The sequence below is a fragment of the Protopterus annectens genome, chromosome 11.part0 (assembly GCF_019279795.1).
Source record: "Protopterus annectens isolate FY-2018-M chromosome 11.part0, PAN1.0, whole genome shotgun sequence".
Lineage (NCBI taxonomy): Eukaryota > Metazoa > Chordata > Ceratodontiformes > Protopteridae > Protopterus > Protopterus annectens.
Genome location: NC_056745.1, coordinates 1,323,816,516 through 1,323,830,800, shown reverse-complemented (window position 1 = coordinate 1,323,830,800; position 14,285 = coordinate 1,323,816,516). Strand labels below are relative to the sequence as shown.

General features: G+C 36.8%; 2 protein-coding genes across 2 annotated transcripts in view; both read right to left on the bottom strand.

The window, feature by feature from the left end:
- Positions 1–3,187, bottom strand: part of LOC122815068 — a 194,020-nt gene extending 190,833 nt beyond the window's left edge. The window contains exon 1 of the mRNA XM_044087311.1: positions 2,210–3,187. Within this exon, the coding sequence (XP_043943246.1) occupies positions 2,210–3,187 (978 nt within the window). The remainder of the gene's footprint in view (positions 1–2,209) is intronic.
- A 225-nt stretch (positions 3,188–3,412) lies between these two features.
- Positions 3,413–14,285, bottom strand: part of LOC122815066 — a 210,166-nt gene continuing 199,293 nt past the window's right edge. The window contains exons 21-22 of the mRNA XM_044087310.1: positions 3,751–3,942; positions 3,413–3,430 (exon numbers count right to left, since the gene is read on the bottom strand). Of these exons, the coding sequence (XP_043943245.1) occupies positions 3,413–3,430; positions 3,751–3,942 (210 nt within the window). The remainder of the gene's footprint in view (positions 3,431–3,750; positions 3,943–14,285) is intronic.

Sequence of the window (14,285 nt, the reverse complement as noted above, 5' to 3'; positions counted from 1 at the left end):
GGATGTACCAACTGCAGTATCCTAAAGTTAAAACTATGTTCTGAATTATTCAAGATGTGTTTACTTAAGGCGCTTTTTGGATCTTTCTTTTTAATGTCATGAATATGATTATAGATGCGCTCCTTTAGGGGCCTCGTGGTCATCCCAATGTAGAATGCATCGCAATTCAAACAATTAGCTAAATAGATTAGATTAGAGCTGATGCAAGTGGCTCTAAACCTAGGTTCAAAATTAATATTTAATTCAGGATGTGTAAACCCTATTTCTTTCGAAATGTATGCACACATATTGCATCGATTACATGGAAAAGTTCCTGTTTTCTGCCTGTGACATGATTCCTCTAATAAATTTCTCTGTAACCTAGTGTCAGCTCTACTCATCTGACATCCTGATTTCTCTATGCATAATAACCTCTTAAGGTTCTTACTATTTGTATACAGAAACCTGGGTTTTATTCCCACCATATCCTTTATCTCGCTATTAGTTAGCAATATACCCCAATTTTTACGAATAATGCTTGTGATATTACTATTGTCACTAGTATATCTAGTCAAAAAAGGTATAACTTCTTTTGATATCTTAGAAAAAACGTGGGTTTCGCAATACGCCTTGTTAGATTCAGAGGGGGTGGGGGTACCTACTACTGATGCTTTAGCTTGTTGTATTAAGTGTTCATTGTAATTTCTCTCTATGAACATATTACTTAACTTGTCTATCTGTTTAACTCTATCTTCTTGTTTGTTACACAATTTGTTGACCCTCAAAATTTGACCTTTAACAATGTTCTGGAATATGTGTCTGGGATGCATACTAGTAAATTCTAATAGGTTGTTCTTCCAACACGATTTCCTGTAGATGGTATGATCCAATTTTCCATATTCATTCTTGGTAATGGTTATGTCTAAAAAATCTATATTGTGTAATGAATGTTCAAATGTAAATCTAAAAAACGAAGTCGTCTTTTCTAAGTCATCTACCATAGTCAGGAACTCATGTATGGTTCCATTCCATAGAATAAGTATGTCATCTACGAATCTTTTATATGTAAGTACCTTCTTAAAATAAGTATGTTTAAATAAATGCATGCATTCCCAGTAATATACGACAAGGTTTGCATAGCTATTTGCACAGGGGGTGCCCATGGCCACCCCCCATTGTTGCAAGTATAGCTTCTTGTCATATCTGAAAACATTGTTGTTTAGTATAAGGTCCAGGATGGCATTCAACAGGATTTTCTCGTTATTGTTATAACAATCATATTTAAGTAAAATACTTCTGATTGCTTCAGAGCCATATCCGTTGGGAATGGATGTGAATAGGTTCTTCATATCCATAGTAATGAGAATAGTTTCTCCAGAAATACCATCTTCAAGATTATCCAAGATCTCTAATAGCTCATAGGTATCTTTCAGGATTGAGCCTATCTCATTAATAATAGGTCTAAGTTTTTTCTCAATGAAAACTGACATTGTCTCAGTGACCCACCCTTCCCCCACTACTATAGGTCTTAAAGGTGGTGGGATTACCCCTTTATGTATCTTAGGTAATCCTTTTATGTAGGGAATCTTGGGTTGTTCTATTAACAAATAATTATACAATTCTTGATCTACCTGCCTGCATATCAGGAAGTCATAAAGTTCTTGGTGTACAGAAAAAATGATTTTTGTAAGATCACTGTCACAGATCTCTTTATATGTGTCTGTTTCATTCAGCATAGTGAGCATAGAAGTATTATAGGCAGTATTATCTAGGATTACCACCCCACCCCCTTTATCTGCAGGTCTAACAGAAATTCCTTCATCTTGCTGTAAAGCATAAAGAGATTCCCATTCAGCGTGAGTCAAATTAGCATATAAATTGGTTTTCCTGGTATTATTAAAATAACTATAGAAATCACATTCACAGGCTTTAATAAAGCATTCAGTAACGGGTGTTAATGTAGGTGTAAAAACGCTTTTCTTTCTAAACTTATCAATGCAATCTTGATTACAAACATTGTGCTGTATTTTGTTGTTAAACATACATCTTAAATTAATTTTACGTACAAACAGCCGCAGGTCAGTAAGAAGTTCACTTATGTTACTAACCTGGGCAGGAATAAAGGATAAACCCTTATTCAATAGGGTATAGTCCGTTTCTGTAAGAGTCCGTTTAGATAGATTAAACACTAAGTCTGTTGTTCCTTTCTCCGATTTCTGTTTTGCGAGACTATTTCTTCCCCTGAGAACTTCCTTTTGGTGCGACCTCTGCTTCTTGACCTGCTTTGAAAGTTCCGCCGAAATTTCAGCGGAAGAGGTAAAAAACCTTCAATGTTGCCATGTTTAACTTTTGGTTTAGCTCCTCGCAGATTTTCATCTTTCTGAACCAGCGCTTGCTGATTACAAGGAGGAGTGTCTCTGATAATGTTATTATGAATATGCATCAAGGAAGGGGACGCCGAAGGTAACGTCGATGTAGCAGCTGTTTCACTTAAGGTGGAACTTACATTCATTACTGTTGAGGCATAGCTCTGGTTAAGGGAGAGTCCTTGACTGGAACTCATGTCTATAGAAGGAACAGCATGTTCTTTGTTCCTATTTTCATTATATTTAGGCCAAGAAAATACATTATTATTTGCAAAGTCATTATGATCCCTATGCAATTTACGTGTTTTCAATTGCTGTAGCTTATCACCATAAGCGAACACTTGAGTGAACATACTGTCCAACCTTTGCTGGAAACTTTCCTCCTTAAAAGTAGTGGAAATGTCTTTGCTCAAGGATTCAGCTTGTAGATGGAGCTCCTTCTCAATAGGTAAAAAGTGCTCAATCAAGAGCTTTATATAACTGAACCCCAAGTCGAGATTCAATTGTTGCCATTTCCGTAATAGCTCGGGATAAGTTTCACCATAGGAAGGCATGACTAGTACTCTCATGCCTCTAGGGATCAGCTTAAAATGAAGACATGCTTCCAGATGATGCCTCTGCCAAGTTAGTCTATAAAGCTTATATAACGTGTTCTCAAGTTCACGAAACATAATGTTGAAATTCTTCATTCTATCAACATTACCTTTATCTATGTTAGGTGTAGTAGCCATATGTTCCATATTGATGTTCAATAGCGGATTCTCTTTAGACTCCAATAAGCTATTCCATTGTCGTTTCGATTTAATAGGAACATAGTCCAACTCTATTATGCTTGCTTCCATCGCGTGTGGTTAGCCAGGGATAAAATAAGGAACCAAATATACGTAACACAATCCCAGCAGTAAAACCTCCAAGGTCCTCACCTCCAAATGCAAAAATTCAAGTAGAGAAAACAGGAATGAGGAACTCCACGATGGTATAGCAGATAAAACACTTCTTTATTATAACAAAAAATGATGATGATTTTCAAAAGTCGCAATGAATAAAAGAGCCTCATAATGCAAGTTTTAAAATTTGACAAGAATCTGCAAGTGAATCAACAAATTCAGTATTTCTGACAAATCTTCTTCCTACTACAGTATTACAGATTGTGATTTCAAATGCAACTTGTTTTTTTCTGAGCTGTGCATCATTTAATATCTCCTATTCTTTATAGGCATTTTTAAGTATATTCATTGGGGTCATTTGTTAATTGTAAAGCCACAGCCACAAAGTATTGTAAAATATTACAAAACTTTTGTGTAAATATAGCCTTGAAAGCCATTACGTCTGGCAATGGAAGTATGAACAATTAAACAAAGAAAGCATTTGCTAAGATATTGCTGAGTCAGGGTGTAGTTCTTACCTGCTCATTGTCATTTAAGGAGCTTGTGGAAGTCTTATAGTTTCCCTGTACAGGGCTTTGTATTATATCATATGGCTCTTGTGTTGATGAGGTGTCTGATGTGTCAATTGCTTCCTCCTTCAGGTTATCAGTTTCATTCCATTTTTCTGATGTGCTCAACCATACTTCATCAAGCTGCTGGGAATCTGCTCTCTGAAAAATAGAAAGTCATTATGTGCTTGACTTGGGTTTATAATAAAAAGGAATACAGAAAATAAAATTAATGAACTATTGAGGAGGGGGAGCTACCATTCTGCACAAAGTGCCATTAGAATAGTAACCCAGAGAGTCTGTGGTGGCTCAGAGGTAAGGTCTTTGCCTTATATCTCAACGGACTTGAGTTGAGTCTTAACTTCTACTCACTTCCTGGTTATGAGCTGTTGCCTGAAGTCTAGCTTTTGATTTCCTTGGCTTATATTTTATAAGGGTGTCAGTATTCCTAAATGGCTGTATGGTCTGAACTCTGGGAATATATGAATTTATGAGCTTAAAGCATATTCAAAACCTGAGAGTAATAACATGAACAGGAATAATTAATTTGTGTTATACATTAAAACCTTCTAACATTGCAGATTTGATCTTTATCAAACATAAATGGCTTTACTGCATGGGTGTTGGTTTATTTGCTGTTTATGTATTAAATGTGTCAAGACAGAGGGCCAGTTTCAGTAATTTTGTACTTCTCATAGGCAGTGATCACTATTATAAAATCTCATGTGTAATTGATATTCTATATACCTGATTTACTAATATTGATATTACCTACTAACTTTGCATTAATTTAAAGTAGCTACTGTTAGGAAATCTGCCTCATCCTCTTTAATAATGACCAGTTCTAGAAATAACAAACAACCAGTCAGGTAAACCACTACAGAGATGATTTATTAAAACAAAAAATAGTAGAGGTAGTAGCAACAACACAAACAATTCTGGATAACAGCTTTCAGCATAAGTGCCTTCCTCAGATCCTGATATGTCATTTCCTCTTATATCAAAAAAGTTTGTCCGATCAAAATTCATCTTATAAGCCACCACCCTTTCAGAATAGGCTTCAATGGAATCATACCATTGAGTCCAGGTGGGCAGTCCACCTGCATGTCCACCATCCATTTGATTTCAATGACTTCTGCGTCACCACCTCTCTGATCTTCTGAGACAATTTCCAAAGCCATAAATAAATATTTATGTCCTCAGTTATTCATAATATGCTATTTGAGTGCATTATTCTTACTGGCATTCTTGATGTCATTCAAATGATGAAGAATCCTTTCTTTGAAAGATCTATTAGTCTTACCAATGTAAAATCCAAAGCAACAGGTGCATGTGGCAACATATATACTATTTCTGCTGTTACAATCCATATATTTGTTCAACCAATATTTCCTCTTCTTGATAGAATATATAAACTGTTTGCTGGTGTTAATATATATATATATATATATATATATATATCTATGGGTATACCTGAAAATGCCAAAAGTACACAACGCCGACAACGTGAACACCGACACTGGAAGATCGACAACGGAGAAGACCGAAATTTGAGAATCCTGATGCTGAGAACATCGATATGTTAAAGTAAGTGTGCGATAGGGACGGACGTTAGGGTCAAGGTGTGGGTAAGCTAAGTGTGTGATAGTGATGGACGTTAGGGTAGGGTGTGGGTCAGGTAAGTGTGCGATAGTGAAGGACTTTAGGTTTAGGGGCGGGTTAAGTGAGTTAGGGTTAGGTTGCGGGTAAGGTAAGTGTGCAATAGTGAAAGACTTGAGGGTTAGGGGTGGATTAACTGAGTTAGGGTTAGGGTGCGAGTAAGGTAAGTGTGTGATAGTGACAGACTTAAGGATTAGGGGTGGATTAAGTGAGTTAGAGTTAGTGTGTGGGTAAGGTAAGTGTGCGATAGTGACAGACCTTAGGGTTAGGGTTTGGGTTAAGGTTAGTGCATAGATAGTTGTGCATGTAAGGTTTAGTGTAGGTTTGTAAGGTTTTTGGTGTGCTTGTGTTGTGTGTGTGGTTTTCAGGAAAGGTATTTGTTTTGTTGATTGCTGGGATTGTGGTTTGTCGGGCATGTGAAGTTTCGTGTTTTTGAACTTTCGGTTTTGTCGTGTCGGTTATTTCGTTGTCGGTGTTTTGGCGTGTCGGTGTTATCAGGTAGACCCGTATATATATATATATATATATATATATATATATATATATATATATATAGTTATATATATATATATATATATATATATATATATATATATATATGTATACACACACACACACACACACACACACACACACACACACACACACACACACACACACACACACACACACACACACACACACACACACACACACACACACACACACACACACACACACACACACACACACACACACACACACACAAGCTTTGCATCTACCAAAAGCAACTGTGCCCTTCTTTGAAATCACGGTTTGACCCACTGTCCCATCCTTATAACAGAGTCATTTTTTTAAGTTCATTCTGTTTTTAAAACAAATTTCTCCTACTATATGTTTCAAGTTGTCATCCATGGTCAAAACTGACCAAATCTTTTTAATAATTTAATAGATCTGGGATGTATCAGAGCTGTACATAAGGAGGCACCTAAGATGTTCCACTCCATCAGACCATTCAACTTCAATACCATTTCTACCTGTTGCAGCTCTATTTGAAAAATAAGGTCATCCTCTACTTCTTCTTAGTTATTTCATTCTAGCAGTGTTCAACTGCATATTCTTATCTTTATACCTCTATCCTGAAAATTATATAAAAGATGTTGTTCTTATGTTCAAACATTTCTTCATTTGTACACAGTCTTAACATATGAAAAAGCAGACCCTTGATTATCTATGGAAAAACATGCCGTGGGTGCACCCTCAATTTATGCAGGAGGTGATTCCTCCAGCAATCCTTTCTATGCACTGACTTGTTAAAGCCTTTTGCTTTATCCATGATTAATTTTACATCCAAGAATTACATATTGCTGATGTGTGGACTTCAAATTCCAAAAATGATGTCGTAGTTTCAAGATATCTAACAAATCAGATAAACTGGCATCATTCCCTCTCCACATGAAGACTATGTCATCCACGAATCGACAGTAGTACAAGATGTTGTCCTTCCACAGATTATTGTCATTGAATATGTACTTCATCTTCCATTGGGCCATTACTATATTGGAGTAGCTATTAGCAAAGAAAGTGCCCATAGCTAGTCCCCATTTCTGCTAGTAGTAGTCACCTCCATATAAGAAAATATTGTTTTCCAGTATGAGCTCCAATAATATGCATATCTGTTGAAATACCATCATCCCAGCAGCCTCTGATTGCATAAACTCTCTAACAGATTTATCCCATACTCATTAGGGATGACAATGAAAAGACTGCAAACATCCATTGTAACCATCCTCAAATCAGACAGCATGTCTACTTGGCTCAGTTTATGATATAAAGTCTGAAGTATCTTTTAAGACTGTGATTGCCTTTGGCAGCAGCCCCTTCAAATCGTACTCAACATAAATATGTGCTGGTTCTGTAACCCATCCTCTGACAGACACAATAGGTCGCAGAGGTGAGGTCTGCCTATTCTTGTGCATTTTCAGCAGTCCATTGATCACAGGTACTAGCTGATGATCAAGTCTAAGATAATCATATGATTCCTGCATTATAGTCTTTGTCATGAATAAATCATAAATGGCATCATTAACCTTCTGTATGACCTTATTAACCTCCCATTTTGGCATTTTCACATATAGGTTCATAGGTTCATAGGTTTATACTAGGCTATCTGCCCTAAGGCATTTATAAGCCTAGCCCAAAGTTTTGTGGCTTACGCCACCCCTTATATGAAAAAATACTGTACCCATTAGTTTGTTGTGCCTCTGTCCAGCAGTGACACAGAGATGATTCCCTTGTCAGCCAAAGTCCTCCTATGTTGGCCTGTACTTCTGAGAAGTAGATGCTGAACAATAGGGGGCCAAGGACCGAGCCCTGTGGGACACCCCTTGTGACTGGCTTGGAGTCTGACATAGCGCCAGCAACTCTAACCCTGTGGGTTCTGTCCTTAAGCCAGTTTGCAACCCATCTTGTGACATATGGGTTTACATTTAAGCTGGTAAGTTTTTCTACATTACCCGAGTGGGGTATTGTGTCAAAAGCCTTTGCAAGGTCGAGGTAGGCTGTATGGACTGCCTTTCCCTCATCAATGGCCTTGGTGACTGTTTCGAAGAAGTCGACCAAGTTCAAAAGGCATGATCTGCCCTTGACGAAGCCAAACTGGGTCAGGTCCAATGTCTGCAAGTCCCCTGTATCTTTGTTTATGAGCTCCATTATGATCCTCTCCATAGCTTTGCAGACTAGACTTGTTAAGCTTATGGGGCGGTAATTACCAGGGTCCGTAGATATATATGTACATATATATATATATATATATATATCTATATATATATATATATATATATATATATATATATATATGTACGTATATCATTCAGCATCTCAATCATTCTTCTCTGATAATCACCTGCATCAATCACAACTATAGCACCCCCTTTATCTGCTGGTTTGATTACTATCTCATTGTTCCTTATCAGTTCTTGTAGGGCTCTCATCTCCCCATTGTTCAGGTTATAAAAATCTCTACATTTTTCTCTCTGTCATAGATGAGCTACCTCTTTCTCATACATGCAGGATGTGGTAATGGTACAAATGTGCTTGGTTTCTTAAAAATATTGACTGGTTGCCCATTGTTCATGTCACCAAACATACTCTTTAACGTGACATTTCTCCCAAAGCATGTTATGTTGATGGTTAACTCACTCAATCTTGAATGAAACTCTGGTATGAATGACAGCTCTTTATCTAGCAGTCACATTTGTGCTTCATTTAATTCATGATTAGAGATGTTAACCACCGGCGAGTTCATGGTTATGGACTCTATTACCTCATTACTTTTCTTCTTTTCCTCTTTCTGCTCAGTGACTGTTGTGGTTGTAAATTATATTATTTGATTAGAATCAGAAGCTTATGAAAAATGGTAAATAAGAGGCACTATCATAGGTCTCATTCACAAGTCTGTTCTACAAGGTACCTTGTCATCATTCCTTGTCCTGTTGCTGTCATTCTGACCAGCTATTTCATCTCGTATGGTTAAAGCATCTGGGCTGCTGCCAAATCTACAGTTCTGTTGAGAAAAAACTGTCTCTTGTTCTCTAGCATTTGTTACATTACTGCCGTATTCTGTTCACCCCATAAATTGAGTTACTTTGTGTCTTATTGGACATACTTGATGATTCAGACGTAGCTGAGGAAATATAATTTCTGCTATTATCTTTATGTAATTTCCTGTCTATCTTTGGCTAGTCAAACAAATTCCCTGATTTGAAATCCTGGAAATCTTGATCCAATTTGCGGCTTTTCATATTCTTTAGTTTGCTGTCATATAAATCAAGATTTTGTTGCAAAGCCTCTAGCTTACTGAGAAAAATTTCTGATAGAGCCACATTCTCAAGCTCAAACTGAAAATCAGATTTGCCATTTCTTCTTCAATAGGCTTAATGTAATCAGTTAATAGCCTTACATATTAAAAACTTGTCTCAAGGTTAATGGCTTGTCAACATGCAAGCAACTCGGGATATGTGTTGCCGTAAGTTGGCACACATTTAATCTGCACTCCCCTGGGAATAACATGAAAATGCATATACAATCCTCAAGGTGAAAACACTGCCACTGAAGTCTTTTCAAATGATAAGCAGCATTTTCCACCTGTAAAAATATTTTATCAAATGTTTCTGTTTCATCAGGTATATCAAAATCTTTCTGTACTTTTATATTTAAATCAAGTGCCAAAAAAGGATTGGTCTGACTTACTAGAATTTCTGGCATGGCGCAGTTAAAATTCATTGCTGTTGGCACTTTACTTGTTGAACTCATTAACCCTGACTACTGTCTCATAGCACCTCTGTGCTTATATCTGAGCATGCTATGAGACAATAGGAATTGCAAGCTGTTACCCCTGAGTGCCTTCCACAGATGCATGAAACTCTAATGTAGGTTTGTAGATCAGCTTAGTGTAAAACATGCGAAAATTGTAACTGAACTTGTTATTTACTTAATATAGTTATGATTCAGTGTTTTTTCCTATGCTTAAACTTTTAGGAGAAAATCTTCTTTCCAAAGTGCTTGCTCAATCAAGTGGTGGCAGCCAATTGGATTCCTGCAATCCAAGCCACCACTTGCATAACACCTCCACCCCATCAAAATTTCTTTTCTCATACCCAAATAGAGGGTCTAGCAGCAGGTATTTTCTTTCTTTTTGCTTATATTTGCCAATTTTACCTGCTACTGGATTCCTCTTTTTTATTTGGGTATGGACTGCAAGGACTGCTCTGCAAAACCCCCCTCGGAACTTCCTGTTCCCCTTCTGCTGTACTTCTTTGCCCAAGAAAGGTTTTTCTTATCCTTCAGGTAAGCAATGCATTATTTTATTGGTTGTGCTCTAAGAAGTCAGATACTGAGTAAAAATACTGTTTTTCTTTGGGATTTCTGTGCCACATAATGCTTTCAGCAGTGCCATAAAAGTGATGCAGTGACTTCCCACCTCAAAAAAATCCAAACATATGAGTTTTAGGGTAAATAGTGACAATCTATGAAGTGTCCTTCTATATGTAATAATTGCAAGTACTATTTTTAATATCTTGAATGTTTCTGTGCAATGAGCTTTAGGGATTTTACACTGTTATGTTTTCCTACTTATCTGTTTAATGTTGTATCTTGAAATAATCTTACCGTACAGATGTCTTTTTCACAGTTCCATCTTTGCAGGATTTTATTTATTTAATTAGCTGTTATGCTACTAGTATGCTTATTTGTGGAGAAAATGTAAGAAAATGGAGAATGTGAATAGTGACAGTGCATTCGTACGAATTTTCTGAGGGTATGAAGTCTAAAACTAAATTGCCTGCCGTTATTTTCTACCTTCCGTCAGTAATGATTTTCCAGTAATTTGCCCAAAAAACACAATTTTATGAAAATGGACCAAAATATTAGGCTGTGAACAGTAAAAAAGTGTTACAGTTCATCACAGCAGCTCTCTCATTACACTTGTACCTTACATCCCATATGTTTGGTAACATTGCGGCACATAGACTGCTGCAGATTTGCTCCTTAGTTATAATTTATCCCATAATAAGCATGGAAGCTTCTCTTTAAACCTAAGTCCATGCGTGTTACAGGAAAAGCTGATTACTCAAAAAGAGATACACCTTCGACTCTTTCATTGAACATCTCAGCCAGAAAAAATTTAAGTAAGATACACCCAAATTGATGTTAAGATTTACTGTTACAGTGACTAAAACAACTCACTGTTGTAATGACTGTATAGGCAAGCTAGTCTTATTAAACTAGATAAAGTCATTTTTTTTCTTTAATTTTACTAAATATGAAGTAGCTTATGTTTATAACACCTACACTGGGAAATAGATACCTAAAATGTCATTGCTTTGTGAAAATAGCCTCTGCCATATGGGTATGTAAAATCACGCGTTGATTGTAACCACTAAATGAAAATATATAGAAAGATGTTATATGTAAATGTATGTATTTTTTTCTCTTATTAAGTGCAATAATTAATACCTCTCTCAGCTGTCCTGATTTTTGACTCATATTTTCAAACTTTTCCTCATAAAATCTGTGGTTTTCTGGCAAAATACTGAGGATTGAAATCATTAAAGGAGTGCTTTTGCTGCAGTATATTTAGGTGATAACATAATATACCTTTTGTATCCAGTTTACCTGGAATGCTGAACGGGAAATTGTTGAATGTGTCCTATCTTGGAGTCATGTTATCTGTGCCGCAAACAGTGTATCAGATAGTGGATAGGGCTTCAAAACAAGACCATTGCATTTCATCTTGCAATTTCCTAGTATTCTTTTTATAAGCTCTAGTGTCTGTAAACTTAAAAACTCTAAATGGGTTTTACAGACGTTGGTATTCTTCTGAAATTGTCAGTATAGTATCACCTGAAATAAAAAAAAAAAAGAAATTCAACATTTGCTCACCTGCAGAAGAATGCACTGCTAGGATCCAGTCAGCTTGATTAAATTTAAATGTGCATACTTTGGTCAGCAATTAATTGGCAAGGAAATAGAGGGCTGAGAAGGCTCGATCAGAAGTGACTGAACTGTGTGAATATGCATTTGGAAATTAGATTTGAAGCTCAGAAAGTATAGAATACTGACTAGTAAGAATAAATTGTTATTGCTGAGCAAATGTGCCGGTGACATGGGTATTTCTACTTGACATATATAAATTTGGCATTCTTTCGAGGGGAGAAACCTTTTTTTCAAATGCTCTCTGTGAGTACAGTTTTTGTGAGTGAGATATGTAGAGTAGTTTTTTCCCAGGACAAGCCATACATGAAGAGTAGCTAGAGTGGGGTGATGGTGATCGGAAAGGTATTAGGGCCATGATCCTTTTTTTTTTTGCTATTTTTCTGGACACAAACGCGGGACATATATAATTTGGTTCTTCTCTATAGGAGAGAAAGTAGGGCCACCAGATTTGAGGACAAACCTCTTTTCCCTCTTTCTTTTGCTCTTCACATAGAATGTGAGGGCATGGAATGGACTGGCGGTCCTTCTAAGGAGCGAGGGGAGGAATGCACTCTTCAACTTAGTACTGATGGAGTGTGAGATGATGAGCCAGCAATGCCTTTGAATCATACCATCATCCAGTAAAAGTCTGAGTCTTCATTTTATTATCAAATTATATCTCACTGTTGTATACATTTAGTTGTTTTCATTTTAAAAGTGGTTTAAATGTGTGTCAGACATGTGAGATGTATATAGCTGGTAATGTGGAAAGAATGAGTGGGAACATGCTGAAGCAGTCTATGGTAGAAAATGAATGACTGTCTCTGCTGTTTGACTGTAGGTTAATTGTCACTGACCTGCTATAATAGAGTGCCACCCCATTGCCAGTCAGGCCCACCTATTCACTGCACATAAGGTCTTGAAGTTTAGTAGTGAGATAGGGGCTAAAGGTTGTGGTTCAAAGGGGGTCTGAGTATACTTTTGAAGTCTGAAATTCAAGTCCAGGGATCTCTTTTTGGTTGTCTGAGGTGTATAAGCCCCTTGGGAGATTGCTTCATATTTGGGTGAGGGTCATTGCAGGGAACGTTTCCTTTTGGTTCTTGTGCATACTTGGACAAACTACTGTAGGGGTCATGTGGCAATTGTTTCATTTTAGAGCTTGTGTATAGTAAGATATACTAATGAAGGGGCCATTGGGGGTAATGTTTAATTACTTGGAAGGGATGCTGAAGGAGTTGTAAATGGAAATGTTGCATACTGGTGCTTGTGCATAGTAGGCAGACTGTAGAAGGGGTCACTAAGGCGATGATTAATTGTGGTGCTTGTATATACTCAGACAGCTTACTTGATAACGGAAAATTTTATGTACAGAATTTTTCTGATTTTCATTATAGTCTGACATTTACAGAACAAAAAATAAAATAAATAAAATAATTGCTGAGCTTGTAGCATACTACAATCATCTTACTTTTCTTTTTTTTGTTTTGCTTTGCTGACACTCCTAACCAATTTTTCATACCGACTGTGTGCCTATACTTAAATTTCAAGTTATTACTTAAATCATATGGAATATTTGCATTGCATGACATGAATATGTTTGCTTTACATTTTGCACACTAAACAAAGGAAGGGTACCAGTTTTATTCATTTATTTTATTTTCTTTAGATTATTCAGCCTTTAGCTGCTGTGTATGCTTTTGCATTTACTGGCTAGTTCTAGGCATGTATTTTATTTAGTTGAGGTCATTTTGGGAAATGTTTCATTTTGGTTCTTGTACATACTTGGACATACTACTGAAGGGGTCTCATAGCAATGGGTCCCAAAACCTATCTGTGTGGAAAACCACTGGTAATAGGTCTGCTGGAGGAGGTGGAATCCCCTGCTTTGACCTTGTGAGGTTCTCTGTTCCTTGTAATTTTGAATTTCTGGTCAGTTAGGATTACAGTTAGTTACAAGTATCAACCATCTTTGATTCATTGATTCATTGATTCATTGATCTGTTTCCCTTGTACGTCCTAAGGCCATGTGCAACATACCCAGTGGCTGTAACACCCTTTACCAAGATGGTATGCCTTGTAAATACATGTTATTACTTGTACTCTTATTCCAGCATGGAGCAACCATATATTGTGGACAACATTTGGCTTCATCAGTCATGCATAGAATTTTGGTGATAGGAAGGGCTTAGTAAGATATAACAGCTGTACTTCTTTGACTGAATTACTCTGGTCTTTGTCCTAACAGATGATAATGACTCAGTCTTATATTAAACCTGTACCAGGAATATAATGAATATCTACTCAACAGGTAATGTGCAGCAATTTTCCACCTGCACATTAGGGGTTCGTTTCAGTGAATGTTTCATTTTGGTGCTTGTACAGACCAGGAAATG